The following is a 25,799-nucleotide window of genomic DNA, read 5'->3' as shown; positions in this document are numbered from 1 at the left end:
TAAAATGTCTTCAGCAAATTTGAAGAAAAATAAGAGATGCTTAAAAGCCAAGTTTGCCCAGATTTAAGACATGCTACTAGCATGCTGAGTTTCACGTCCTTCTTTGTTAAATATAGGTCCACACAAGAACATCCTAAAAATCATGAGGGAATAAGCTGCTAGCAATTTGTTCTTTTATCTAATTTTGGGGCAGTTTTACTAGGTTGGCAATGGCATGTTGCTAATAAAGCCAAGATCAAAGAGTTGATACCCCAAATAATCATCTTTCTTAGAACCAAGAAAAACTCCATCTCCTGGCATAGAATGTATTCCTAATCCTAACCCTATCCAGTTATTTTTAAAATGTATGCTAAAAAACGTATTTAAAAAACAAGGAAAAGAAGGTATTTGGTTTTCAGCAAATCAATTGTAATACTGGAATAAGCAAGTCAAAGCACATTTCTTACCAATGACAGTGAATCAGTAGTGTTATCTTCATATATAAAAGATGGCACATACTTTGAACCATACTATCATTTTTCAATTTTCTTTGGCAGCAAGTTTCAATACCGACTATATCAACTTTAATACACTCTCCCTTCTCTTCCCTATCTTTAAATAAGCAATTAGCAATAGTGAAATTTAGTCATTCAAGAGGAAGAGAAACTGAATAACTGACAAGCTATATAATCACTGAATAATTAAGTGAACCATACTAAGAATTTTTAATCTTTTGGAAACATGGTAAATGATTGCAGAGTTCAAATCAAATTTGTATTTTAATATTTTTAGTTACTGGCAGCTAAAATCTGACAGTTAATCTAACTTAAATCCAAAATACTCATAAAAATAGAAAATACACTTAGGAGGTATGGTAGAAAAAAGAACCAGCAAGTGTGGCTGGAGAAACTGGAAATAAATGCCAGCTCTGGCACTAACTGTATGACCTTGGGCAGGTCAGGAACCTTTCTGGTCTTTAGTAAAATAAAAGGGTTAGAATACATGATTATATAATATCCTTTCCAGCCACAGTTCTTATCATTCTATTCTTTGCTCCACTTTTAGAATCAAGAATAATTGTAACACTTTCTAAAACATTTTTGGGGGGAGGACCGAAGGAGGGCAGTTAGGACCTGTGGTATATGGAATACCTCAGAGAGGAAACTGAATTTGGCAGCTATTCTACGACTCATAGTCTTAGAGTGTAGGTAGTGTGGGGAGGGACCAAGGTTAAGTGACTTGGTTAGGATCACTCTGTCTGTAACTATCAGAGGCTGGACTAGGTCTACCTAATGCCAAGGTCAGCTCTCTAGCTACTAAATTATATTACCATCATATGTATATTCAGCACTCAGAAATAAGAGTACTATATCTCTTCCAAGAATATTATAAGTTAGTTCTCAAGAATAAATCAGTCACTATTAATATATTATGACAAGCTTGTTTGGGGGATAAGTAAACATAGTATATCTATATAAGCCTAAAGTTACATATTTCATGATGAGAGTTAGATAGTAAAAACTTAATGAAGGTACCCAATTCACATTTTCTAGAATATGATATTTAAAAGTAACGAGGAAACATGTGTCATTCTGTTTTTTTAATACAATGAAATTATGTATGCATATATGTATATATAGGGCAGCCTGGTGGCACAGTGGATAGAATGCTGGGCCTGAAGTCAGTAAGACCTGAGTTCAAATCCAGCCTTAGACATTTACTAGCTGTGTGACACCGGGCAAGTCAGTTAGCCCTGTTTGCCTCAGTTTCCTCATTTGTAAAATGAGCTGGAGAAGGCAAACTGGAGTGGCAAACCATTCCAGCATCTTTGCCAAGAAAACCCCAAATGAGGTCACAAAAAGTGAAACACAATTGAAACTGAACAGCAACATACATATTACACATATGTATGTGTATGCACAAGCACGTGCAGAAACACACACACACACACACACACACAGATTCTACTCTGATGCCTCATCCAGAAGATGTGGATTCAGATGGCCCTGAATTCTTGAAGGTTATACCATGAAAGCACAAGCTCTGGCAGGTCCTCCTAAGTTCAGAAAGCTTTTGAGTACAGGTTCACTTACAAGATGAAGGAGGAAGGATCTGAGGAGGAAGTATCCATGATAATGGGATTATAGCTTATTTGTATTGTTGAAGTATATAATAACTTTTGTTAGCTTCCAGTTAAAAGCTATATACTTCATTTTTTCTGTAATGCAAATGCTTTATTTGATTGTTTTACGCTGGATATTAAATTATGCATAATTTAGTTACACTATTCATATATGAAGTTGTGGAAAAACAGAACAAAATCTTATCATAAACCCTAGTGCCCCTTTTCTATACATAGCTTATTAGAATTAAATAGCAATTCTAGAAAGTAAAAGTTAGAGTCCTAAATAATTAGGTAATCCATGTATGCCCAAACATCACTATTTAAATACACACCAAATAGAACTACAACGGTCCAGGAGCTACTACAAGCAGAAAATGCATAAAAACATTTGATTTGTCATCCTGTAGTATGAAAGACTAACTATTGGAAGCTAACTATAAGTTTTACCTGACTGCATATCATTTTTAACATAATTTTTTAAAAAAGTTATTTGTTCATCAACCAAAGACATTTATGGTTTAAAAAAACAGATGAATTCTAATGGAAAAAAGTCTAAATCTTTCTAACAATATGGTTGGCCCCTTAAAATGATTACAAGAGGTTTCAGAGAACTGTTAAACATAAACATTAACTGGTTACCCTAGATGAATTCCAGCACATCAAACATCAAGCACTTAGAAACAATCTCTACCATACTCCTTTTAGGTTTGGGGAATTTGATTACATAACAGAGGCCCTTTAAGTCAAAATACTGAAAAGCTGACGCGTGTTTTTTTACCATGTTCAGAGAGCACAACACTTACAAAGCACTTGTTAGAACACATATTCCAGCCATTATAATATTACTTTCATTTCATCATCTAATATAGCTTTTTTTAGTATTTAGGATACATTTCAATTTTCTAGTCTTACTAGGCAGAATTCTTAAGTTGGAGTATTTTCATTTCAAACTGTCTTAAAGAAATGTGATTATTAAGGCAGCCACCTGAGTATAACATTCAACAATCATAATAGCAAAACAGAAAAAAAGTCTCCATACAAAGGAAAAGTAATGACCTAGGAAAGTAAAAAATGAATATATCCCTACCCATCAAAAAACAAACAAACAAAAATCCCACACACTTTCATACTCAACATTAAAAAAAAATAAACAATCCAGTTATTTTGCCATGCTTCTAAGATCTGCCACAATAAAACAAAATCAAATAGTTCAAGATTTATGTACTGCTCATTAAAGGCTAGGGAAATACATATATTATTTCTACAGTAATTAAAAGAATAGATACCTTCCAAGTCTCCCAGGTATGATAAGCTTAAGAATGAACGACAGGGTTAACCCAGTAAACACAGGTCTAAGATCAGCAAATAATAAAAACAATCTACAGTTTAAGGACTTTGCATTCTCTGGAAATGTAAACAGGATTATATCTGTCAGGTCGACAGAAGCACTGACTTCAGCCATTAGTTTACTTTTACTGTTGAGAAACACAACACGTACTAATGAATCATTTCTTTTCAAATCTACACATTTCCTACAGCAGTTTAAGCTTCATCAGCAGAGATGTATAAAAAATGATAGACAAAGGACATTAGTTATTTTCCTATACTATTTTTTTCTAAAAATGGAAGTAAAGAACTCTTTTTACAAAGCAGTTAGGCTGAAGCTGTTTGAAGGCAATTATCTAGGAAGAAAAAAATCTGACGGCAAAAAAATTATTGTATTTTAGACTGTTACCTTTGAGCAAGATTCTTAGAAAATCTAATACAACATTACCAAATAAGTAATGAACTATCAGAACATTTATATTTTAGCTTAATTGTCCATCATCTTTCAGTTTAAAATGTCTTCAATTCTTTGTTCTACCTCACTGAACAGCAACAACCTTTGTACTATTTGGAGAACAGTCAACTCCTATACTTCCAAATCGTCTAAATCAAGAAAGATTGATGATAGATCCCAAAGTTACGTTATATCCCAAATTTTCATTTCAATTGAACGTCAAATTCTTGTATATAATGTAGTTATATGAATGGTTAAACAAAAATATCTATTTCAAAGGCTTTTTCCATTCATAAACTGTTTACTTAAAAAGACAAAAGTAGAATTAGTAAAATTTCATTTACTCAAAATCCAATACAAATATAAAACTAGGAAGCCAATCAAAAACTCTAATCTTCCTGGGAAGATACACACACACGTATGTATGTATATATGTTTGTGTATATATATATAAGCATACATTATAATAGCTTAACTGATATAACTTTTATTTAAAGTTCAAAGGGGCATATTTTTTCTAAATAAAGTTATTTTTAAAAAATTAATAACTGGTTCCTAAAAGCATCCACCACCACCCCACCCCACTCTCCAGGACTTTCATTTGGCTATTGACTGCATTAAGATAAGCCCAATACTGAGTTATCCAAATCGTACTATACACACCCCAGCAATTAAAAAAAAAAATTAAACCACATAACCAACATTTCCCCCTCCCCCTTTCAAGTATCCTTTGTAGAAGAAGCTCTCCCTAGCAAAACACACCATTGCTCCAGGCAGCAGCATGCTGCTATTGGCACTGCCTAAACCAAACAAACAAGATGTTTAACAGTCAAATAAAATGTCCTGCAGCCTCCCTAATGAATTTGTCAAGGGCCATCAGATCTCCCCCCACCCCCACCTTACTCCCTTGCCTCATTAACTCAAGTATGATGAGACGGATTATAACTAGAGAATACAGATCAATTGGTCTGAAGACTTCAAGTGGCTTTTAGCCTTGAGAGTTTCCTTTCTCTCACTTGGTCCTTTTAATAGAATACAGTATCTCCTCCAGAAGGGGCTGCCACTTCGTTTTAATACACCATCAAGGAGCTGCTGATGGACTTCTATACTAACATACATAAAAGCAGAGGTGACAAGGGCTCTTCAATTACAGCCTCCTTGGATACTGTTCCCCCTTCAATTATTCATCTTGGGGAAGAACTGATCCGCAAACACACAGATGAAGCTGCTCTTAATGCAGGGCAGCCGCAAAGGCAAGGGGATGGGGTGGTGGGCGGGGGGAGTTGCATGGTGCTATTTGCTGGAAGTGTTTAAGTTTATTGCTCAAATGATGTTTCTAATTAGTGCCCGGGCAATAAATTAAAGTCGGCTTTAACTGATTTATTATTTACTAGCACTCCTACCTCAAGATAAATTGGTAATGAATTGTCTTTAAATCAAAACATTTGTAACATTATATCATCATTCAGCCTCTACGTAAAAGGAAGGAAAAAAGCAGGGGAAACTGTAGTGGGAGTTAGAAACGTTTGGGTTGTTTGCCTAAGTAGCTGGGAGAATAAGAAGGTGGATCACAAGGACAGGATGGTTGCTTGCGTGTATGAGTCTACTACATAGGATGCCTTCCACTCTATGCTGCTTCCAGAGGCTCAGTTCTCTGCTCTCCGCCATTCCCGAAGAAGCTTGGGGCTCTGGCATGAAAGATAAAGGGAGGAGGGGAAGACAGAAAAGAGGGGGGGAGTGAGGGGAGAAAACAGAGGAGCTCTCTCCTGAAATCGCCATCAGCCATGCTAGGTCCTGGCAGTCAAGTTGGAGGTTCCTCTAATCCACTATGGGTATTTGCAAACCATTACTCCCTGGAATAGAGCTTGGTGCCCCGCCTAGGGAAAGAGACACGAAACCTCCGGGGCCTCAGCAGCTTCTCTCCGAGAAACAATGAGGGAAAGTAGGCCACTACAAACGCTCCCGCACCCTTGCTAGCCCTGTCATGTGTCTTTTCAGAGTAACTGCCCTCTAGAGAAGCTGGGACATAGGACTCTGGGGTCTGGTTTGACAACTTCCCAAAGGAAAGTGGCCTTCTCTGCCCGTTAATAATTCCCAGAGAGCGGGTACGACTGAGAAATGAATAGCCCTGCTACCAGTAACAGGTCAGGGTTTCCCACCCTCGCGCACTAACTTCGAAGTCGCTTCCTTTCCATTAGGACTGCTTCACTTTTCTCCCAGCCCTCTCAAGCTACGCTCGATCCCAGCTTCTGTAACCCCGCACAGCGCTGCGCGGTGATGCCTCCTCCACGATGCGCTAAGGCAAAGAGCCCACGCCGGCGTGTGTAATAGTCCCAGAGACCCAAAGTCACCTTGTTCCAACTAGCAGAAATGCCCTCCTTCCCCATTGCTCTTCATTGCAAACAACACGCAAAAGAATAAATCCCACCTCCCAAAATAAGCCTGCTAGTTCTGGACAGAGCTTCTTATGCATTTAAGGGGAGGGGGAAAGAAAAGAGGGCGGTGGTAAGTAAACTAGGGGTGCTGGGAGCGGCTACTACAGACCCTGAAGAAGAGACTGCCAGAACCTTGAGCTCCACTGGTCCCAGTCTAACGCAGAGGGGCTGCTTTCGAAATTCGCTCACAACTCCAGAATTTAGTTCGTGCTATTCCCTGAACTTTCTAATGCACTGCTATTCATCAGCAAGATCAAGTGATGAACCTGCATCAATCCGGTGGAATTCCTGAGAATTCACCCAAGGTCACCTACCTAGATAAAAGTCAGACGCCCCTCCTCCAACAATCTAACTAAAATAGACCTGTCGGGCCCTGGATGTAGAGTTAGTTTTAAAGGCAGTGGATCCACGGTCCTGAGGTTTGGCTAGAAGCTTCCACACTTCTAAACAAACTAAAACGCCTCTCTCCTCTTCCCCAACTAAAACTACCTAATTACTATATCGAGTGTAGGTTTGAAGAACTACGCAAAGACTGGAATTTTTTTTTAAAGCATATTTTAAAAAACGTTCTAGGATATCAGAATTTTACTTTGCAAAGATGACATAAGAAATGCAAGAGATTTTAGGCAGATTGAATTTGCACACACTGAATTTTTAAATTGTGTGCTTTTAATTGGTTTGCAAAGTTATCAATAACAGAATATAGTTTTTTATATCAGTAAAGCCTTTAAAGTCAAGTCCATTTTGAAACAATTTTTACAAATAATTACTTCTACTTAAGAAACTCACTACTATTTAAGATAGCCTCAAATTATAGGGAATTCTTGCATAAGTGTATTTTTAAAAGTTTAACTGGTTTACACTTTAATGCTCTATGGTACTTCTAGGGTATGATCAAAATATTTACTAAGACTCAAATACAGAGATTAAGGTACAAATATTAAGGATATTTTGTTGTAATTATTCCATAGTAAATAGAGCATTTTGCATAAAAGTTACAAAAAAAACGTCATTAAGTAAAATAAGATGCTTGGAAGTATTCGGCCCAAATCACTCTCTGCAGGTTCCTGATTTTAGTTAGATTTATTTTCAGAGTTAAAATCCATACCTAAAATCTTCTCTCATTCTCCCCAGTCCCCAGCTACATTTCTCTGCAGCACTAAGTAGAGGGAACAGAAGACTTTGGGGAAGGAGAAAAGAGATAAAAATAATTGCCCTGTCCCCAAAATCCTACTTCCCCCACCAAACTGACCGTATGTAAAAGTGATTTATGTAAAGTGGTTTGCATCTTGTCGTTGCCTGGTAGAAGGCAAAAACAAAAAAACAAACCAAAAAAAAAAAACCAACCACAACAAAACAACCAACCAAAAAAAAAAAAAAGCCTGCACCTTTCTAAACCTGTACTATTATTTAGGTCCCCTCCTCACTTCACATTCCAGACATCTCCAACATAGTTTTTCTTCTTAGCAACTGATGAGGATTTTCCCTTCAACTCCCTCCCCACCTCCACCCCCATTAGGGGGTAGTGATATGTATGAGCATGGATCCTTTGGAGTCTGCATATAGCTTTACAATCTCCTCTTCTTTCTCTACTTCTCCTTGCCCCTTTCTCCATCACGTGAAGTGGTGGCAGCTACCCGGTTCTAACGTGCATATATCTTCTCTAGGATTGGCTGCAGCAGTGACAGCTCGGACTGCGATTGTATGATCTGACGCTCCACCCCCTTCACGATGGCCCTGGGACCATTCATAAACTAAACAACTCCAGCAAACCTCGAGACAGAGAAAGAGAGAGGTTGAGACTCACACACCAGGGGCGGTGAAGGAGACAGAGACAGCAGAAAAGAGACAGAGATAGAGACCCAGAGAGACAGATAGGAGCAGGCAGAAGAGAGGGGCGGGGGGAAGAGAGACAGAAATAGAGGCTCTCTCTGAATGCAACATAAAGGGGGAAGAGAAGAAAAATCCAGGGCCATTACTACACCCCAGATGCAACGCAAGCAACAACTTCGTCAAGATAATACGGATTTTGTGAGAGACAAAATTATAAATTACAAAACAGAAATGAATCTCAAACAACTTCCACCTGTTTGTACCTAGAGAAAGTACAAGATATCCTTTCAAATCAAACAAATTGGGTCCAGAAAACGGCTCCAGCAGGAAAAGAAAGAAACCACCACAACAACAGAAGCGCTCCAAGAGGCAGAGACAAGCACTGAAACCAGCACACCTCCTGTGAACCTCGGATGCTGCCACGGACTGAGTTGCACTTTTCCGCCCAGAGCATTAACTTACAGCCTTCTCTTCTGAATTTGGGGGAGGGACAAAACAGAACTCTCCCCCTCCTTCGGGCCTTATTAGACTGAGGACTTCTGGCATCCTTGGAGATAAGTTTTCCAATGAACCATTCATCCTATATTAATATTTAGCTCGCTCTCTTTATTTTTCTTTTTTTGTTTTTTTGTTAAGGCTGCACTTAGCACTTAAAAGACTGGTGTTTCCAAGTTTGCTGGAGCTGTCTCTTTTATCAACAAGGTTTGTGGCTTAAAATTCAATCCCTTTGGGAAGTAAGTCTGGATCCTTTTGCATACCTATTACTGCCCCCCAAAAAAAAACCCCTTCATTTTAAAAATCAAAAGAAGTAACAACAACCAAAAGTATTTCAGGTACTTTTTTTTTATAATCACTTTTTTTTTTTAAGGCGGAGGAGGGAGTAACAGATAAAGAGGTGGAGTGAGAAAGGAAGGGAAGCCAGAGAGAGCAGCCCCACAGCTGGGGTGGAAAACAGCAGAGTGAAATTGGAGGGGTGGAGGGAGAGTTGGAGTAGCGGGTTGCCTTTTTTGCAAGCCGCAGGGCTACCACCAGTGAGTGAACCTTGGATCCCTCAACGTACTGCGAGACCCCGGTGTATAGCCCGGACCTGTGCCCCAACATGATCGCGGCTCAGGCCAAGCTGGTATACCAGCTCAATAAATACTACACAGAGCGCTGTCAGGCGCGTAAGGCGGCAATCGCCAAGACGATCCGCGAGGTCTGTAAAGTGGTCTCGGATGTGCTGAAGGAAGTGGAGGTGCAAGAGCCTCGCTTCATCAGCTCCCTGAGTGAGATCGATGCCCGCTACGAAGGGCTGGAAGTCATCTCTCCCACCGAGTTCGAGGTGGTGCTCTACCTCAACCAGATGGGCGTTTTCAACTTCGTGGACGATGGTTCGCTGCCTGGCTGCGCAGTACTCAAGCTGAGTGACGGTCGTAAGCGAAGCATGTCTCTCTGGGTGGAGTTCATCACCGCATCTGGCTACCTCTCAGCGCGCAAGATCCGCTCGCGCTTCCAGACACTGGTAGCGCAGGCAGTAGACAAGTGCAGCTACCGGGACGTGGTGAAAATGATCGCGGACACTAGCGAGGTGAAGTTGCGCATTCGGGAGCGCTATGTGGTGCAGATCACACCGGCTTTCAAGTGCACTGGGATCTGGCCCCGCAGCGCGGCCCAGTGGCCTATGCCCCACATCCCTTGGCCTGGCCCCAATCGGGTGGCAGAGGTCAAGGCCGAAGGGTTCAACTTGCTCTCCAAGGAGTGCTACTCCTTGACAGGCAAGCAGAGTTCTGCGGAGAGTGACGCCTGGGTGCTTCAGTTCGGGGAGGCTGAGAACCGACTGTTGATGGGTGGCTGCCGAAACAAGTGCTTATCTGTGCTGAAGACTCTGCGGGACCGTCACCTGGAGTTGCCAGGCCAGCCGCTCAACAACTATCACATGAAAACCTTGCTGCTGTATGAGTGTGAGAAACACCCTCGGGAAACGGATTGGGACGAAGCGTGCCTAGGAGACCGGCTCAACGGCATCCTGCTGCAGCTCATCTCTTGTCTGCAGTGCCGGCGATGCCCCCACTATTTTTTGCCCAACCTCGACCTCTTTCAGGGCAAGCCTCATTCGGCTCTGGAGAGCGCAGCCAAACAGACCTGGAGGTTGGCCAGAGAGATTCTCACCAATCCCAAAAGCCTGGATAAATTATAGGGTGGTGGAGACTACTTAGAAAAACAGCGAGAACAACAACATACTCCCATCACGCGTCAGAAAAACAAAAACTCCAAAACACAAATTGCTATTTAATCACCAAGCAAGAAGGAAAAAAACATTCTCACCACCAGATAGAACATTTAAGAAAACAAACAAATCCCCTTGTACAGGAGTGATCTTTCTTCCAAAAAATGTGAAATCAAAAGATCACACAAAAGAAGCAATCGGACTTTGCCACAACAAAACGAAACCCAAGGTACATTTTCAAATCCATGTATAGTAGTCTTTTCCTCCTTTTATCTCCTCTGTTTTGTTTTTTGTTTGCCTGAATGTTGTCACCAAGTGAAAAAAATTATTTAACTATATGTACAAATTTCTCTTTTAAAAGTTTTACTGATGTTAAATGTATTTCAGTGCCAACGTCAGATTATGTGCCCTTCTCTCTCTTGCACCTCTATCCTCACCCTAAACCCACTTGTTGAAAACAGTAATAAAATATTACTTTAACTTTGCATGGACTTTTGTGGATTGTTTTTAAACAGGGCAGATGAAATTTCAAATGTAACAATATTCAAATAAAGAAGAGAAGTTTTAAAGCTAAAGTATGCAGAATCAAACCAAAGTCTGATCTTTCACAAATACAGCTGTAATCTAGCAGAACTCATCCTGCTAATTTATTTCAGACTTAAGCCTGTGCTTCAAGACAGATACATATTAATACATATGTATATACATATATATGTATAATCTTCAACCTTAATTGGTAAATGTGATTCATTCACATTAAAAATTAATAGATTTGCTTTCTTATCCCATAACTAAAAAACAAACTATTTCAATTCGACTTTGAAATGCAAGGAAACGTTTACAGATCTTCTCTGAATTATTAATGCTGTTAGTTGATTTTCTCCCCTATAACCATTTATCCTCTCCAGGCTTTTAAGTAAATAATAAAACTTAGCAATGTATCAGACAACATAACAAGAAAGCACAAAAATGGAACCGTTATATTAGTCAAAATAGGAAGATTAAAACTTTTATTTTTTTATTCTAGAGGAAGAGAAAAAATTTTCTTGAGTCCTTATTTTATTATTTTTTGAGTATTTAAACTCCAAAACAGCTAACTTTATATTTCATTTCACTACAAAATGATTACTGGGTACAGTTTGTTGAAAGTGTTTTGAAGGTGGTAAGAGCAATTAAAATGGAAAATATGGGATATATATTTGATGCATAAGAAAAAACCTTCTATAAGTTTGAAACAAGAAAATTATTTCAGAGTCTTGGAACATATCTGGAAAAGCGTAGGGGAAATATATTGTTAAATTTTAGGAGAGGTTTATTATATTACCTTCTATCAAAAATCACATTTAAAATAATCATCAAACTTAAAATTTGCTAAAGTGTAATTATGTCAAATATCTTTATTCAGTATTTAAGTTTGTACCTCAAATTTGCGAAGTGACTTAATTCTTAATTTCTAAAAAAAAAAGCAAGAAAGTAAAGTAGAAACAAACTTTTTCTTTGGACACAAATGAAAAGCCTAAAGCAAGGGAATGGGAGTCCACTTTGAGTTCTGAAAAATGGCTCACCTAACAAAAATGGGTTTAGCTTATAGAGATTACTGTTTCTTGATTTAAAATAAAACAAAACATACTCCTTGATGAAAAATATCAATTTGTGATCTTATCAGTGCTGATCTTATTTCTACTCTACAGGCATGGTTTGCTTTAAAAACAGAAACCTAGGCTTGCTTTTCTTTGTGATTCAGAGAAATACTAAGAGAAATTTTTAAATTATCAGTTACATATATTCTTCTCATGCAAATACAGTAGTACTCTTAGGGACCCTTTTTAGGTCACTTGTAATTAAAATAACTTATATTTATGTAGCACATTAAGGTTCGAAAAATGCTTTCTTCAGCATTGATCCTATGAAGTAGGTAAGTGTTGGTAAATAACTAATGACTGGGGAGGAAAAGGAAGCGCCTAGATGAGCAGAAACCTAAAAACTACCAACTTTTACTTCGTAACTAACTTAATACTACCACCAACACCTAAAGCCACCTATTTCTTCTCTTAAGTAGAAAGAAAATCTTTAAGGCTCCATGGTCTTTACATTTTAAAAATTTTCAAAAAACCAATTTTTAGCTTAGTAAATCTATTCTTTTTACTGTCTCTTTCAGTGTAATACAAACCACTGACCCAAGAAAAAAAAAGTCCTTAATGTAAATCTCTTGACTTCAGTTCTCTAGCTTACCAAAAACAGACATCATCCAGGCCTATGACATCAAAAGTCCAAATAATATTAAACTGGAAAATGATTTTTAAGACAAAAATTCACTCTTATTTCCAGACCCAGACCTACTCCCTGCTAGACATGTTAGTCAGGTTGCAGTGGTGCAAGGTGATCTTTGGGGATCCTAAAAGCTGTTCAATCCTTAAGAAGCAACAATGAAAGAGAAATTAAATATTGCTGGACAGAATACAACAGAAAAACAGAAAGTACAGCTGTTCCCAAAGCTATGCCAATGACACTAGACATAAGAGGACTCCTGGCCTAAGAAGGGGCCCATTCCAATACCTGTTCACTGACCTGCTATTTTAAGCTGACTCGTCAACTGCAGTAATTGTAGAACCTAATTTTTCAAGTTAAAAGCCTTTTTTCTAGCAATTTTAGCTATACTTTAACTCTACAATGAAGTCCAAAAAGCTAATCAATGCAACAAAATTGCCTAATTGGATGTCCTTGATTTATAAGGATACATCAGGCTTTCCTTTTCAATATCTTCAAAAATTCAAACTTCAAAAACTTGTTCAGTCAAGTGTCAGACTCAAAATCCTTTTCTTAATTCCTTCCTAGTCTACCCATTTCCTCTAAATAAAGGCAGTAAGACTGGAACAAAGGGTTGAACATACTGAAGATTTAAATTGATCTGTGTTATAAAAATTTCAATGGCTCTTGCAGGGACTTAAAGTACTTAATTTTTTTAAAGATTTAATTAAAATAGCACCATAATAAATCCAAAGAACTTCCTCTATCTACACTCCTTCCCCTGTCTAAACTCAAGATAAATATTTGTTATAAAAGTTTGCTTTGTTAAAGACTGCCCCGCTACTCTTTCAAACACCTTCTTCCTTGGCAGACCTTGTTCTTTTTTTTTTTTTTAATCTTTTCTGAGAGAAGGTTGCTACTCAGAAATAGAAATTTAACCATTCATCTTTATAAAAATGAATAATTTTAAATCTTCCTCCTAAATTTATGGCTATTCCCATAGCTTAAATGAGTAAAAGAAAGGTGGGTCTGAAAAATAATTTTTAAAAATAAAATATTTTTTTGATTTAAATTTGGGAAACTACACAACAGTGCCTTATAAAATCTATAATATACCACAGGAAACATGTCATTACAAACAAGGCATTTAGAACAGTAAGTCAAAGACACAAAAAAGTAAGAGCAATATATTGGACTTATGTTCAGAAAACATGGAGGCTAGACAAATGATTACAACCTCTTGAACTCTGCAAACTCAGGTTCCCAATGATATCTTTATGCAAGTTAGATCCATGAAATTTTCCATCTTCACCCTAATAGTAAGTTAATTAAGACTGGATCTAAGTGGAAATTATTATTAATATAAATGAACTACACTAAAATATCCAGGAAGTGAAACTCAAGATTATAAGGGAAAACAGGGCCAGAGTACACCTCAGTGAAAAATTTAAATCAAGTCTTTAAGAATTTAGTTGGGTGTTTCCCATGCCTTTCCGTAGCCACCCCTATTCCTCTCCCCTCCCCCCAAAATACTCTAAACACTCCAATTACAGGGAGAAAAAAACAGCTATCACCACAACCAAATGGTAAGGTCGAGGGTGGTAAGGAGATAAGATATTACATTTGTCTTCTTCTTACCTTGGGGTCAATTTTCTTGAAGTTTGGCTCTTCTTCATCCACTTCAAAATAGAGTTCAGAAGAGGTGATGGAAAGAGTGCCCTTTACCACTAGAGAAGGGGCCACAAGTTGAGCTGGTGTGCTCAGGCTAACAGGACCTGTCGAATACAGAAAGAATACACCAGATGTGTAAGAAACTTGATTAGAAATGTTATTTTTTTTCTGATTCTCACCACAACTACCTGGTGTCTCCCCCACCCACATATTCTGCTTGACCCTATCCTCTTCCTCCAACAATGCAAAGACTTCTAGACCCTTGGGCCTATAACAGCTGGTTAATGATCCTGGTAAATTGGTATGCAATTGCTTTGTAGTGAGTATGCAATGCCCATAGTCAGATAGAATTTGATTCTACTATTCATTCACATTTCACATCAGAAGCAAGCCCCAGGCTGCCAACCAGCAAGTAGCTATTACCCAAGCAGCAACTACGGAAATGGAGGAAACGAAGCAGGCTTCCAAGACAAGGGCTTCAGTTCTCAGATTCTAACTAGGGTTAGATCACAGCAGACCAGCTCTTTGGTGAAGCTAGTGATATCATCCCTTCACTGCATTCTCTGCAGTCTGCGTGCTGCTAGCTGTAAAAATCTCATGCTTCATCTTAAGTAACCTTCCAAAGAATTATAAAAATTCTACTTTAGTATACCTTCTGCTCCACAGTTAAATACTGTTTACTGGTTCCAAATACAGTATATTAATATAGTTTGGGGATTCAGGGATTAAACAGCTGGAGGGTGGGTTTCCAACTGAATGAATTTTTATTGGAATAATCAAATCTCCACAGGGTTTATCAAAGAGACAAATCACACTGCTACTGAAAACAATGGAATCACTACAGATCTAACAGTCTACAAGCTATAGACCCAAACCTAAAAAAAGGACAGAGACACTAAATGTGTACACACACACACACACACATAGTAAATTTGCTTACTCTGGATTTTGGGCTTTTTTAAAAAGGGAAAATTAAAAATATGAAATCAATTCCTAATTGCTCAAATTCTTTGTGGGACAAAAAAGCAAGATGAGAGTGATACTTAAAATTTTGAATTAATACAGTAGTACAACTACTCAGGCAATCCTGAGTGAATAACTGCTCCCAAATTCAGATGAACTGTCATTTCCATCGATTGTTAGAACTGTGATGGTCTTTAATCTAACATCAATCTTAATGTGCGCCAGAAGGACAATAGAAAGGATGCTCTACGGAGAGCAGAGCAGGCTTTGCCCCCTATTCCCAATGTACAAATACATTGTGTTTGCAGATGGGCAGCAGATAGCGGTAGAACGGCCATGATTTCCCTAAGCTCATCCCTATAAATGGATGAAATAAGCAGCTATGTGTTCTTTTGCTGTCTCCTTTTGCCCTCTGTACATTACCATGTAATCCAGAGGAGAAATAACATTTTTTCAATCACTCTCAGACATTCAATTATGGGGTGAGCAGACAGCTGCAGGATCCAGGGCAGCCCAGGTCCTACAGAAGACCCCTGACAATTTCCACTTCATTTCTAACCCATACCACTTTATTAGTGAGGATTACTTCTTAATCCTATTGCCATTGTCAAGATTATATAATTAAACTCCCCTTTCACCTCTATTACAGTAGGAATGTATTACCAGAAGCTGGAATAGAAGCATAATAAAAGAAGAGGAAATGGGCGGTGGGTTTTGAAGGAAGGGTCCAGATAGAGATGAACAATTCCTCTTCTCCCTACCCCTTGGGGAGGGAGGGAAAAAGGGAACAAAAATCACAGGGCATAATGCTCCAATTAATTGTATTTCATTTTGCTGAGAATTATATAGCCCTCACTAGAGACTACATATCCTATCCTGCTTTCTGTTTTCCTTAATCAAACAGTATATAGCAAAGTTAAAAATAAGTATTCATGAACAACAGATCCAGATTTTAGATTTACCAGAGTAGAAGATAATACAGGGCATTATTTTCCAGCTAAAAAAATAATTCTGGAACCATTTCCATCTTACTGCTCTTCCTTCTTAGCCCTTCCAATAGTCATACCAAAAGAATTGTAGGCAACGGAGGAACAAAGCTATTTAGTGAAATATTAAAATGCCCCAATAAGAAAAACAAATGTCCTATTGGCCATCTACCCTCTGTCCTGGAAGCAAAGCTGAGAATTTGTAAACTATAATCATATTGAAAAACCTGGCTTTCTATTGCCAGAAGTTCTGTAACAACAAAATATCACTAGGTTTTTAGAACAGATTTTTTTTCTTGTTGTTGCTTTATATAGAGAAGTTATAAGTAAAGAGAAGGGCACAATTAGTAAAATCAACGTATCAAAGCCACTCTTCTACTTCAGAGCTAAGTTTGTTTACAAACTACTTACCTAGGCAGACTTTTAGAGTGATTAGACAGCAAGGCCCTTAAGTGGGAGAGGGTACTTTTTGTTGTTTTTAACAAAAAAGAAAGGGGGAAAAAATTACTTTTCCAAATGAAAGCCCATGACCATAAAAAGAGAAATTAAGCCAAATACAGTGACAGTGTTTGTTGGGGGAGGTGCGGAAATGGTAATTTATAACAGAAAAAGTCAGGGGAAACAATAGACACTCTGAGGATACTGGGGAAAAACATCAGAAACAAAAACAATCTTACTTTAACTTAAAGGTCTTCACTTTCTAAATAGGCCTTAGTTGTCATAAATAAAAAAACAACAATGTTACATAAACTGACTGGTAAGCTAGTTTCAATATTTGCACAACTGCAGAATTTACCGGTAAGACTCTCTAAATCTTTCTCCTCCACGGATGACAGGGTATCATCATCGCCGTCCAAGAGAATCTCACTTTCTGAGTTCTGATTTCCTAAAGCCTGACTCTTGATGGACTGTTTTCCTTTAGCAAGGATATCTTCATCTGAATCTGAAACGAAAAAAGAAACAGGGCTGTCCATCAGCTTAAGGAAGAAGACAGTGGCCAAAAGGAGGGTAAAAGGAATAAAAATTTGAAATAAGGGAAGGTTAGTCAAGATGATCACTTGTACTGGGAGAGTTACTCTCTCTCACATACACACAAGCATATACATAGAGGTACTCAGGATAGCAAAACAGGTATGTATGACAAAGTTTATTTTCCAAACCTAGTCTAATAGTACCCTGAAGAACATTTATCCCATTAAAATCAACTTCAGAACCAGTGACTTTTTATTTTATTTATTTATAGTTAAGAAAAGAGAAGACTGAAAACCAGTACTTCCTAAGATATTTGGGGGGGTGAGGGTGGGATGATCTCCGGTTTCAGCTACCAGGCAAATCATTTCAGTTTTCCATAAGAGATTTGGGGAGTGAGGTGGAGAAACTTCATTCTGTGAATAACATAACAGCCAGATGCATTTGGAATTAGAGAAAAATCAAGAATTGAGATAAAGTAAGAAGGGTAGCTGAAGCCTTGGTACCCTAGTCTGAGCATGCTTCTTTCCATGGAGATTGGACAGATGAATCAGTGGCACTAAGGAAGCCACTGGTTCCAATCAACTCATATCTCCTCCCCTCTTTCTCCATCCTCCCTGCCAGCTCCACAGGGCTACAGTAGTTTCTCGTAAGATACAAGGCTAGGAAACCAGAGGTGCAAAAGCCACCTCTCCAGGTTGTTAAACTAAAGGGCTAAGGCGCCCTGAGGGTAAACACAACAGAGAGGGTTTGGTCCTCCAGAGAAGCCTCTACAAATACTCTACCAGAAAAGAGCCAAGCCCATTTTCTCAGGACGTGTGACAAGGCAGCAGGAGGGAGGAAGAGAGAAGCAAAAACACAAATCTCTGAAATCTGCAAAGGAGGAGCTCTGGGGGGCGCCGACAGCCAACAATGAGACCAGGGGAAGGAGCAGAAGAGTCAGTGGAAGTAACTGGGAGAAATAATCTGGGGACTAGAAATGAAAACCAGAACTTCAAATACTGCAAGCCTCTAACTTGACTACTGAGAAGAGGATGTGGATGCCTGCATGGTTGGGAGGGATAGAACCAATTTCATGGACCAGCAGGAAATAGCTATCTTAAAAGATTTCAAACAAAAGCTGGACAATGTTTCTAGTGCACAGACAACCCCACAAGCTCATATGAAAAAAGGCAGGTTTAGGATCTTCACTATAGAGACCTGACTTCTCATGCTCACATTTTACAAACTTGATCTAATCCTTAGAGTTGGTGCACCTGATTCCTTGAACCAAGGGTGTAAGCTTTCCCTGTAGAAAAACTGAAAAGATTCAGCCCAATGCAAACAAGTTCCCAAGAAAGGATTGAGGTAGAGTCAGACGTCACTAAATGCATGTTTTATCAAAATAAATGAATCCAATAGGTTTTAAACATATAATTTGTAATACAGATACAAAAATGGATTCAATTAACCTCTTTGGGACTCAGTTTCTTCCTCTGCAAAAAGGACCAGATAGTCTCTAAGGATCTTTCCAGTTCTTTAATTCTATACAGTATACAATATTTTGTAGTCAAGAGTTATTTTTGGATAAAGTAAAAATTCATTTTTATTTCATTGCCAACTCATTTGCAGTTATCACTAATTCATTCCATTGTTATAACAGGGCATTACTTTTGGATAAATGGAAGTTTTTCTCTTGATACTTTAATACTTCAAGGATTATAATTTCTCCTAATAATATAGTAAAAACTAAAAGTTTGGGAAGGGAAATTGTTTTTTTTAATAAATTATTCATTCTCATACTATCTGGGGCAAATATCTTATTTTCTTAAATATATGAGATCAAATGAGATAAAATGTATAAAAGAGCTATATAAAATGACAGTTAATAGCTTATGTGCATATCGTTTAAAATATTGGGTGTCAATGCATATATTATCCCAAAAGTTACAATCAAGTATTCTGTATTAAGCCACAAATTTTAGATTGAATAAGATATTTCATTGTTTTATATTTATTTTGGAGAGAGAAACACATAATTAGCCTCCAAACAAGCAATAATTTCTAGGTTTTTTGAATTTTATATTATCACACTTGTTAAAAATAAATTAGCCCTTGCAAAATATATAAAAATTAAAAATATGAGACTTAAAAGAAGGAAATTAATGACTACTTACTGGACATTTGCATCAATCAATATGTTAATCTTTACATTTATTGGGTTATTTTTTACTTCCTGCCATGAAAAAAAAAGTATCATATAACTTGTGCATTTAGTATACACGCTGGCATACAAGTATATGCAATTAAGTATTGCTTTTACTTTTTAAAAAAAACCTAGTGTGTTAAAAAAAATGGTTTTGAAAAATCAAACATAAAATGTAATGATGAAAATGTCCATATCCAAGTCTGAGGAACATATGCCAAACATATCAGGACTAACTTCCTCATTACTTTCCCTGATTACTGCCATACATGACTTTAGGTTCCACTAGCTTATTTGAAAAAAAAAACTTTAATCTGCAAACATTTACAAAGGAAGGCAGTCCCTAGTGGCAATATAATATGGTTTAAACTATCAGTAAATAAATGCATTTAAAGGCAAGATAAAGTAAAATGACCCAAGACATTTCTAATTTTAAATAATTTCAATTTTGAGTTTGAAACAAAGATAATGTATACAATCTCATCTTGTTAACAATTTGTTCCAAACAGAATAACATTCCAACTAAGGGAAAGTTTTATGTAAAAGACAGTAATATGGGTATATTGTGTACATGGGATTTTAACTTTTGTCTTATTTTTTTAAATTTATCAAACAAAAACAGCTCAGATTCTGGAATTGTTCAATCTGAGCTAAAAACCCTCTTGTCATGGAAAATATGCAGCTTACTGATATTTAGAATGGTTTTCCTGTAATTAACTCCCCCTTGAGGATTTTAAGTTAGCAGCAGTAAAATTACCAACAGTACTCTAATACACACCACATGCACTGTTGTTCAATTCTCAATAGTCTAATAGCTTTCTGCTAAAGATTTTTTTTTTCAAAATTAGAACAAAACAATTCCAAGCAAAAAATAAAAGGTAATTATAATGTTTATAGGCATTGGGGGAAAATACATTTTTAGTTTTAGCTGCACTATGCCATTTAATCACCATTTTGTAAACAGGTATTCAATGTTATATTTCACTTGTGTGTCAGTGTATTCCACAATGGACTAATTGTTTAATTTGATGAAGCCAGGGTATATTTTTGAATCATTTAAATGCAAGCTGTGTGTTTAATTTTGTCTTAACTCAAGAAATTTTTTGGATATCAAAAGGATATTAAGAATAAAATCTTTGTAGTTCTTTTGCAGTACAATGTAAAAATGTACCACATCTAGCTTTGTTTTTGTTGCAGTTTCATTATTGGTTCAATTAAATAATTACTGAAGCTACAGTTACTATTTAAAACTATAGTAATTAGTTGGGGGGGGGGGTTCAGTGTCTCTAGATGTATCTTACACAGGCTTAATCCATGTCATTACTGAAAGCTGGTACTAAGCTCAAAAGGAAGCTCAAGCAGGGACTGAATAGGCATTGGTGAGACTATTTGGGGCGAGCTCTGAAGCAACACTGGCTAGGAGTGGATTTGTCTACAGGACAGGGTGAGTGAAGCTAAGAAAAAAGGTAGGTAGGACTCTTCCCAGTTTGGGATTCACAGATTCTCTTCCTTTCCTCAACTAGCAGACTGCCACAGTTAATATTTCAGAAGGTGAGTAGGAGGAGATTGTGCACCAAAGTCTTAGGCACCATATCATTTAAAGAATAATTACACTATTCAAAGCAAAATTTGTCATCTCAACTACTGAAATAACAGACTTCACAAAATTTTGCACCAGATTTACCAATATATCAGATGGTGAGGACTACCAAAGTTCTACTCTATTGAGATTCTAGAGATATAGCCCTGTCTTCATTATTTGAGAGATAATGTTAATGCTCATTGGAATAATTTAGAAAACATATCATTATATATAGGTACTGTGCAGTTATGCCATTTACAAAGAAGGGTTGGGAGCATAGCACAAGCTCAAGAAAAACATGAATAACTTAAAGCAGCCCACTATCATGACTGAAAAGGCAACTCCTGTTTGTCCTCCTGAATATGGAATTCTAGAAAGTGATACATCAACAGAGAGAATATTATATTTTGTTTGCTAAAGAGATAGAAGCATTTTGGGTACTTGATCAGGGCATAATCTTGTTGCTTCAAAAACCTGTTTCCTGAGTTATTTTGTACCATCATTTATTTTAACAAAAAATTAAAACAGAAATGATATGATAACCCCAAATATAACTTGATTTCAAGTTTATCATAATGCTAAGTATGTAGGTTAAAAAACACTCCATATTTACCTATGATGACAATTTCCAGCCAATGATTCTTTTATCTATCTATCTATCTATGAAAAGTATTCATGACAATCTACACAGAAACATATTTGTATTACAAGAAATCATAAGATCAACATCTACAAAAGGCAAAGAATAAGAGTGTGATCTGCTATTTATAGAATCTGACTAAAAAGCAATGGCAACAATGAAAAACTATTTTCTCCTTTAAATGGTATAGGTAATGTTAAACTTTTTTATTTTTAAAAGTAATTGTATATCCTTATAATATATTTCTGCAATTATTCTAAGTAGGATTCATTTTATCACCTAAATAAAAGATATATTTTAAGTGGAACCTTGCTAATAAGTTATCACACTTGAATATTAAATCTACTTTTTTTTTCCCCTTTTAACTTGATGGTAAAATGTCAACTAGATTAAACAATGAGTTTGGAAAACAGTATGATAGTGTAAAAGTCATTTGTCAGAAGTCAGACAACTTATGTTCCAGTCTCATCTCTGTCCCTAACTAGCTGTGTGACCATACGCATATAAATAACTTCTCTGGGTCTCGAATTTACTGATCTGTAAAATATGGGTTTTGGCTCATTAATATCCCTATTAACTCTAAAATTCTATAATAAGAATCAGGCAATATAAGTTAGTAAATCTATTAAGTACCTTGTATTTGAATGAGAATAAATATTTAATAATTATACATACACAGGCATACATATATATGGAAAATTTAAATCTCTAGAAATCAAAATATTCATCTTGTCCTGATATAGAGTGTTTTCACAAAATTTAAACATAGTTTTTATTTTAATTTTAGGATATAATAGTGTCTACAAAGTTAAAAAAATCCTACACTACAACAATGACTTTTACAAATAACTACTTTGGAGGTTCTCTCTTTGAAAAATTACCTAAATCTCCTTTCCCCAAAGCAAGTTAATGTGAACTTGGGCAGGGCAATTAAATTGTCAGAATTAAAAAATTTGTTTTTAACTAGAAAGTAGCCAGAAGTAGAGTCATGGGGCTGGTATTGATCGTGAGAAAAGAGAACATTAGTCTTCAGGTATTTACTCAGCCACCTTTGCACCAGAGGCTTTCCTTCAAATCAAATCAATCCCTGGAAAAGATGGTGCTAACAACTAAAATACATAAGTAATCTCCAACAAGATTTCCCTTTGGATGTTTTTCTTTTATGTTAATACAGTGCATGGTACTCCATGGTTCTTCATTTTAAAGATACAGTATCCCTATAATGTAGTCAACCTTCTATGATATAAATATAAAACAATGGGAAATACACAAAGAGTAGTTAAATGTAAACATTTTAAGGCAATATACTTTTATCTCTTACAGGATTTTGTAACATCTTTGGCCATCTTTTTTTTTTCACCAGGGTTTCTTTTTAAGTTATCATTTTGAGTATTCAACTGTTTAGCTTATTCAAAATAGCTTCTTAAAAATAAATATTACTCAGAAATTATGCTTATATTGTTGACACTTTAGAGATATTTTCAGAATAAATTTGTAAATTATATTTTAAATATGATTGTTTTATATATTCATAATAAATTATGGCACCACACAGAAGCACTAAAGGATTGATTTCCAGAACTTCCTAGAATGCCCTTATATCACATTATTTTTGTTGTTTTTTAAAAAATAGAAAAGTATAATTAGCATCTTTCAAAAAAGTTAAACTAAGGATAACTATAAATTCAGTGAGAAAGGTAAGCGCAATAGTATACTTAAATCTGTCTGCTTATTCATCTGGTGTTTGATTTTTAGGTGAAATACAACAACAAAAACTTGAATTAGAAATGTAGAGGAAATAAACAAAGATGAATATTTTTCTATTAAAATTATTCCTTTTTCAAATGTTCTTGCACTTCAAAATCTGCTTTCCACATTGATGATCACTAGAGAAGAACTGCAAAAATATTACTAAACAAGACAGTAACAAATCAAATGTTTTAACCCAGCTTTCTCTTCCATGGAATTAAATTAAAACTTTTACAATAAAAACATCATTATGTTATTTTAACCTCATTAATACTTTAAAAATCTAAGTTACTCTTCCTAATAAATTTACAAAAGGTACTAACTTAAACGGGTGATTATTATTCAAAAGTAAATTACTTCAATGTAATGTCACTGCAAGATTTCATCAGACAAGATATGCAAGGAAATAACTGTTTATTTTCTTACAACAAAACTACAACTAGGATCATCATATAGATAGATACCTATGTTGTCTGAATGGATAGTCCAATTTATTATTTTTCTGGTATAAAGTTGAAAAGCTATAGTTTGAAAATAAAACATGTATAAGGAGTAAATTTGAGGGGTTATTTTAATTTCAATGAATAAAAATTATATTATTCTGTTCATTTGTGAATGAGTTTAGAAAATAAACTTTAATTCTATTTGTGCAGTAAGGAAATTTTGTGAAAACAAATAGCTTATATAAAGAAAAAATTAAAAAATCCTTAGTAAATGAAAGAAAAGATATAAGAAAAATTCTTAAAATGTGAATAAAACTATTTCTCAAGAAGTCCTAAGTCCTTTTTTTGCTCAAATGGAATAAAATCCTTTAAAAAAGCAGATCTTTTGAATGTAAGGGTCATTAACCAAGAAATACATTCTACCCTAAAATCCACAGTACCACCACACACACAAAATAATAAGAACCCCCAAAGCAAAAGTGGCCTAATTAATTCTACATTTTGTTTCTCCTTCCCCTCCTCCTACTGCTGAAGATGTAAGGCTCTGGGACTCAATGCTTTTAGATCACTTTGTTATTGACTATTCTCTGTATGGCCATTTATTTTAAAGGACTGATGTCACATTTGGTGTTATATCTGATGACATATTGTAGACATTTTCTTCCAGAAATGGCTCTTTAAGGCTGAGTGCAAGAGGTTAAGCTGCCTGGCTGAGGCCAAACCCAACATTATATTCTTTTCATCTAGATCTCAACAATATTCTTAATTGCCTTAAGTTAGTATTTCCTTTGCATTTTGCACTTTAACCTTATAAATGTAAATACAAGACTTGAAATTTTAAATGGCAGGCATGAAAAAAAATTTTAAGTATTCCTTGTATTTAAAACAGAACAACATTAAGGTTATATAGTCAGTTAAAGTCAGTAAACTTTATATTTTCTTTAACTATGTATGTTAAATACTTTCAAAACCATAAAATAATAAGTCTAAGTGCATGATCAAGGGAAAGAAATTGTTAAACCCAAAGGAATAATGAGTAGTTCTACTCATTTATTCCCACTGACTTAATCAGACAGCTTCCAAAAATTGGTCCTGAATGAGAATTCAGATGACAGTCATTATAACAAAAAAGGGGAAAATGTTTTGTTGAACTCTGATAACAAGATGATGCAGAACAGTAACACAGGAAAATAATGTCTATTCTCTTTTTCCACTAGCCATCTATCATTACCATCTACAAATCAAGGCTTAGAGACTACCTAGGCCAGGGCACTTGGACATTTATTACCATCCCTCCACCTCTTACTGGAATCTCAAGTTAAAATTCAGCAGTTAAGGAAAAATCATATATGCCCAGGAATGCCTCAAAATGTATTAGGTTTTACTAATGCTTGCCGTCTTATATTAAAGTAATTAAATTAATTAGCAGTCTTTTACTTGATGAAGGCAATGAACTCAAAGCTAAATTTGTCATTAAAAATAATTTTAGCTTCTAACTCTAGAGACAAAGGGTGCATTATAAAAATGTTGTATGTGTAACGTATTGTGTGCATACACTTAACACCACAAGGTTACAGACACTATGCTGTCTATGAAAAAGTAATTACTTGTTTTATTTGTGGGTAAAATAACTCTGAAATGTAGTGTTGAACTGTTTTACAAGGCCTTGCAGTAATGAAGCTCTGTTCTTCATTACCCAAGTACTGTACCTGCTGCTATGGGCAAGAAGCAGTTTTTACACTGACCGTGTTCCACGGCTGTTTTTAGTGTCGCTTCAGGATGTGTCGATCCAAGAGGGTTACGCACAAATCGTCGCCGGCGCCGCAAGTCATCTTCCCAGTAGTCAAGGCGCCAGAACTCACGAGGACGACTACAATGAAACAGAGAAGCCACATATGTTAGCAATTATCAAACAGCGTGGTAGCACTGAATTTCTGCATAAAGCTCTCCTTGTTTGCTCTGCCCTTTTTTCCTTCTCTCCATCCAATCCCTGTTCAACCACC

General features: G+C 36.3%; 2 protein-coding genes across 5 annotated transcripts in view; one reads left to right on the top strand and one right to left on the bottom strand.

Annotated features, from left to right (window-relative positions):
* The window catches only part of LRBA (LPS responsive beige-like anchor protein), a 760,465-nt gene that overhangs the window by 290,414 nt on the left and 444,252 nt on the right, over positions 1 to 25,799 (bottom strand). For all 4 annotated transcript variants that reach the window (XM_020994027.2, XM_020994028.2, XM_078148462.1 and 1 more), the window contains 3 exons: positions 25,542 to 25,666; positions 17,025 to 17,171; positions 14,247 to 14,383 (listed from right to left, as the gene is read on the bottom strand). In XM_020994027.2, the coding sequence (XP_020849686.1) occupies positions 14,247 to 14,383; positions 17,025 to 17,171; positions 25,542 to 25,666 (409 nt within the window). The remainder of the gene's footprint in view (positions 1 to 14,246; positions 14,384 to 17,024; positions 17,172 to 25,541; positions 25,667 to 25,799) is intronic.
* On the top strand, positions 8,117 to 10,846 carry MAB21L2 (mab-21 like 2). Its single transcript, XM_020994031.2, has one exon. The coding sequence runs from the start codon at positions 9,252 to 9,254 to the stop codon at positions 10,329 to 10,331; it is 1,080 nt and encodes a 359-aa protein (XP_020849690.1). The 5' UTR covers positions 8,117 to 9,251; the 3' UTR covers positions 10,332 to 10,846.

The sequence above is a fragment of the Phascolarctos cinereus genome, unplaced genomic scaffold (genome assembly GCF_003287225.1).
Source record: "Phascolarctos cinereus isolate Bilbo 61053 unplaced genomic scaffold, phaCin_HiC Scaffold_9;HRSCAF=440, whole genome shotgun sequence".
Lineage (NCBI taxonomy): Eukaryota > Metazoa > Chordata > Mammalia > Diprotodontia > Phascolarctidae > Phascolarctos > Phascolarctos cinereus.
The sequence above is the reverse complement of the archived record's forward strand: the minus strand, read 5'-3'. Positions and strand labels throughout refer to the sequence as shown.